Genomic DNA, 1,272 nt, shown 5'->3' on the forward strand with positions numbered 1-1,272 from the left:
CTGATGATGTCACACTGTGTGTTGTCTCCATGTGTTGTAGCTGATGAGCAAAGAGTGTCCAGTTATTGGAGGAAATGAATCGTACGCTGACATCGATAGACAGGTAAGATGTTCCAGACAATGTCTGTATCTTAATACAGCTGCTAGAAAAAGTATGTGAACCCTTTGGAAAAGTGGTCATCAAATTTGATCTGATCTTCACAGTCTGCTTAAACTAATAACACACAAGGTATTGTATTTTTCTTGTTTATATTGAATATGTCATTTAAACATTCACAGTGTAGTTTGGGAAAAGTATGTGAACCCCCCCTAGGCTAATGACTTCTCCAAAAGATAATTGGAGGCAGGAGTCAACTAACCTGGAGTCTAATCAATGAGACGAGATTGGAGATGTTGGTTAGAGCTGCCCTGCCCTATTAAAAACACTATTCACAAGATGCTTTCCCCGATGTGAACCATGCCTCGAACAAAATAGATCTCAAAAGGCCTAAGATTAAGAATTGTTGACTTGAATAAAGCTGGAAAGGGTTACAAAAGTATCTCTAAAAGTCTTGATGTTCATCAGTCCACAGTAAGACAAATTGTCTATAAATGGAGAAAGTTCAGCACAGTTGCTACTCTTCTTAGGAGTGGCCGTCCTGCAAAGATGACTGCAAGAGCACAGCGCAGAATGCTCAATGAGGTTAAGAAGAATCCTAGCGTGTCAGCTAAAGACTTACAGAAATTTCTGGAACATGTTAACATCTCTGTTGACGAGTCTACGATACGTAAAACACTAAACAAGAATGGGGCTCATGGGAGGACACCACGGAAGAAGTCACTGCTGTCCAAAAAAAACATTGCTGCACGTCTGAAGTTCGCAAAAGTGCACCTGGATGTTCCACAGTGCTACTGGCAAAATATTCTGTGGACAGATGATATTACTATGTGTGGAGAAAAAAAGGCACAGCACACCAACATCAACCTCATCTCAACTGTAAAGTATGGTGGAGGGAGCATCATGGTTTGGGGCTGCTTTGCTGCCTCAGGGCCTGGACAGCTTGCTATCATCGACGGAAAAATGAATTCCCAAGTTTATCAAGACATTTTGCAGGAGAATGTAAGGCTATCTGTCCGCCAATGGAAGCTCAACAGAAGTTGGGTAATGCAACAGGACAGCGACCCAAAACACAGAAGTAAATCAACAGCAGAATGGCTTCAACAGAAGAAACTACTTCTGGAGTCGCCCAGTCAGAGTCCTAACCTCAACCCGATTTGATATGCTGTGGCATG

General features: G+C 42.1%; 1 protein-coding gene across 1 annotated transcript in view; it reads left to right on the forward strand.

Moving 5' to 3' along the window:
- LOC112073890 (protein Hook homolog 3) overlaps positions 1-1,272 on the forward strand; it is a 54,199-nt gene that overhangs the window by 45,833 nt on the left and 7,094 nt on the right. Inside the window, exon 6 of the mRNA XM_024141124.2 lies at positions 41-103. Coding sequence (XP_023996892.1) covers positions 41-103 — 63 coding nt within the window. The remainder of the gene's footprint in view (positions 1-40; positions 104-1,272) is intronic.

Source organism: Salvelinus sp. IW2-2015, unplaced genomic scaffold, assembly GCF_002910315.2.
Source record: "Salvelinus sp. IW2-2015 unplaced genomic scaffold, ASM291031v2 Un_scaffold2408, whole genome shotgun sequence".
Classification (NCBI taxonomy): domain Eukaryota; kingdom Metazoa; phylum Chordata; class Actinopteri; order Salmoniformes; family Salmonidae; genus Salvelinus; species Salvelinus sp. IW2-2015.